The 1,993-nt window shown below is 58.8% G+C and overlaps 1 protein-coding gene across 1 annotated transcript in view; it reads right to left on the reverse strand.

Moving 5' to 3' along the window:
- Positions 1-1,993, reverse strand: part of CAPN1 (calpain 1, (mu/I) large subunit) — a 38,553-nt gene that overhangs the window by 31,131 nt on the left and 5,429 nt on the right. Inside the window, exons 7-10 of the mRNA XM_011942771.1 lie at positions 1,659-1,742; positions 945-1,030; positions 502-576; positions 244-404 (exon numbers count right to left, since the gene is read on the reverse strand). Of these exons, the coding sequence (XP_011798161.1) occupies positions 244-404; positions 502-576; positions 945-1,030; positions 1,659-1,742 (406 nt within the window). The remainder of the gene's footprint in view (positions 1-243; positions 405-501; positions 577-944; positions 1,031-1,658; positions 1,743-1,993) is intronic.

Genomic DNA, 1,993 nt, shown 5'->3' on the forward strand with positions numbered 1-1,993 from the left:
TCTCCCCGCGTGAGCAACCTGGGCTCAGGCCCCAGGACGGTGAGTCAAGCTTGCCTCTTTAAAATGTACGAAGACATTTAATATTTTACTTCTCAAAGCAAATTCAAGAGATCAGCCTATATTTTGCAAGTGAGGAAACAGAGGCTCAGTGAGATGACGTGCCTTCTGGAGCCCCTAAGCCAGGAAGCAGCAAGAACCAAAGCCCGCCCATGTGCAGCCTCCGCGTCCGCGGACTCAGGTCACCTGGGTAGTTCCGGCAGCCCCCCGCGGTGCTCCCCCGCCGCCAGGTGCCCTCATAGAGTGTGGTGTTCCATTTGCGGATGGTCCGGCTCTTAAGGGCGTCGGGCGTGAGGTTGCAGATCTCCAGGCGGGTGAACTCCCGCATGAAGTCTCGGAATGACATCCTGAGGGAGGCGGTGCACAGGTGAGGCACAGCCCGTCAGGGCACAGAGCTGATGTCTAGGGGTGGAGAGGTGGGGGAGAAGGGGAGGGGGCGCTCACCAGAACTCCCCGTCCTCCATCTTGACCCGGAGCTGCTCCCGTTCATATGGGTCCACGCTGTTCCACTCTGAGGAGCTGTGAGGAGCAGGGCTCTGCCAGGGCTGGTGGCACTGACCTGCCTGGCCTCTGTCTCTGGGGCCTGTCTACCCTGGCCTGTCTTCCCCCAGCCCAACCCAGGTGGCCTCCTCAAGGTCAAGCCCCAAAGTTCCGGTTCTAGGGAGTGGTCTCATCAGGGCCAGTCAGATGCCCTGCACACACCCGACGGCTGGGCACGGGCCGCACGGCCTGAGCTTTGTTAGGGCAGTCCCCCAGACCCAGTTGCACGAAGATGGAACTTCTGCTCAATCCTGAGTCCAGCCTGGCCTGGTACAGTCCCGAGCAGAAATGTCGGGGAACCTAACAGTTTCCCCAAGGCACCCCAGACAGTACCCACTGCCCCTCACCTGTCACTCCAGGCTCCCGTCCACTCCACCTCGCCCCAGGGGTTCCGCATCCGGATCAGGTTCACCATCTGGCCTCGGTAGTTCACCTGTTTCCCAGAGCTCCTGTCAGTGCTAGCTTCCAGCAGGCACTTGGTTTTTTTTTTTTTTTTGAGACAGTCTTGCTCTGTCACCCAGGCTGGAGTGCAGTGGTGCGATCTCAGCTCACTGCAGGCTCTGCCTCCTGGGTTCAAGCAATTCAATTCTTCTGCCTCAGCCTCCCTAGTAGCTGGAATTACAGGCACCTGCCGCCATGCCCGGCTCATTTTCGTATTTTTAGTAGAGACAGAGTTTAACCATGTTGGCCAGGCTGGTCTCGAACTCCTGACCTCAGGTGATCCACCCGCCTCAGTCTCCCAAAGTGCTGGGATTACAGGTGTGAGCCACTGCACCTGGCTCATGCATGCACTTTAACACTCCGCCTCCCATACCCTCATTGTCTCCAAGCCCTGCTCAGCACCCAGATGAAGCCTGTCCTGGAATTCATAGCCCAGGCAGGCAGTCAGGGCAGGACATGATAGGCATCTCAGACGGGTGTCCCCAGAAGAGAGATAAGGTGCTGCAGGAGGGGAAAGGAGGAGCCAGCACCTTCCACAGCCCTGGTCAGGTGCCAGAGAGGCAAGGACAGGCCAGGGGGCAGGAACCGCCCTGCAGGGAAGGCCCCACCCAGGGCAGTACCTGCTTGGCCCCGGTCACAGAGTAGGCGTGGCCCTTCACCAGCTTCTTGAAGGTGATGGCCTCCATGTCTAGAACGCTGGAGATCTGCAGAAACAGGCACACACTGTGGTCAGTGGCTAGGTCCCCCCACTGTATCAGATGAGCCCCCAGCATTCAGGGTCTTGGATGTTCCCACTTGTACATACAATAGTTCTAGGAGCAGCAAGCAGGGACCCTGATCCCACCTAGTTCATCACCCCTACCTATAGACACCCCCACATACAGATGCTGCTCTTTTGGAGAGGGGTAGCCTGGATACCCCACCAAAGCTGCCACTGGGACGGGGGAGCCCAGGC

This window comes from Colobus angolensis, unplaced genomic scaffold, assembly GCF_000951035.1.
Source record: "Colobus angolensis palliatus isolate OR3802 unplaced genomic scaffold, Cang.pa_1.0 Scaffold21, whole genome shotgun sequence".
Classification (NCBI taxonomy): Eukaryota; Metazoa; Chordata; class Mammalia; order Primates; family Cercopithecidae; genus Colobus; species Colobus angolensis.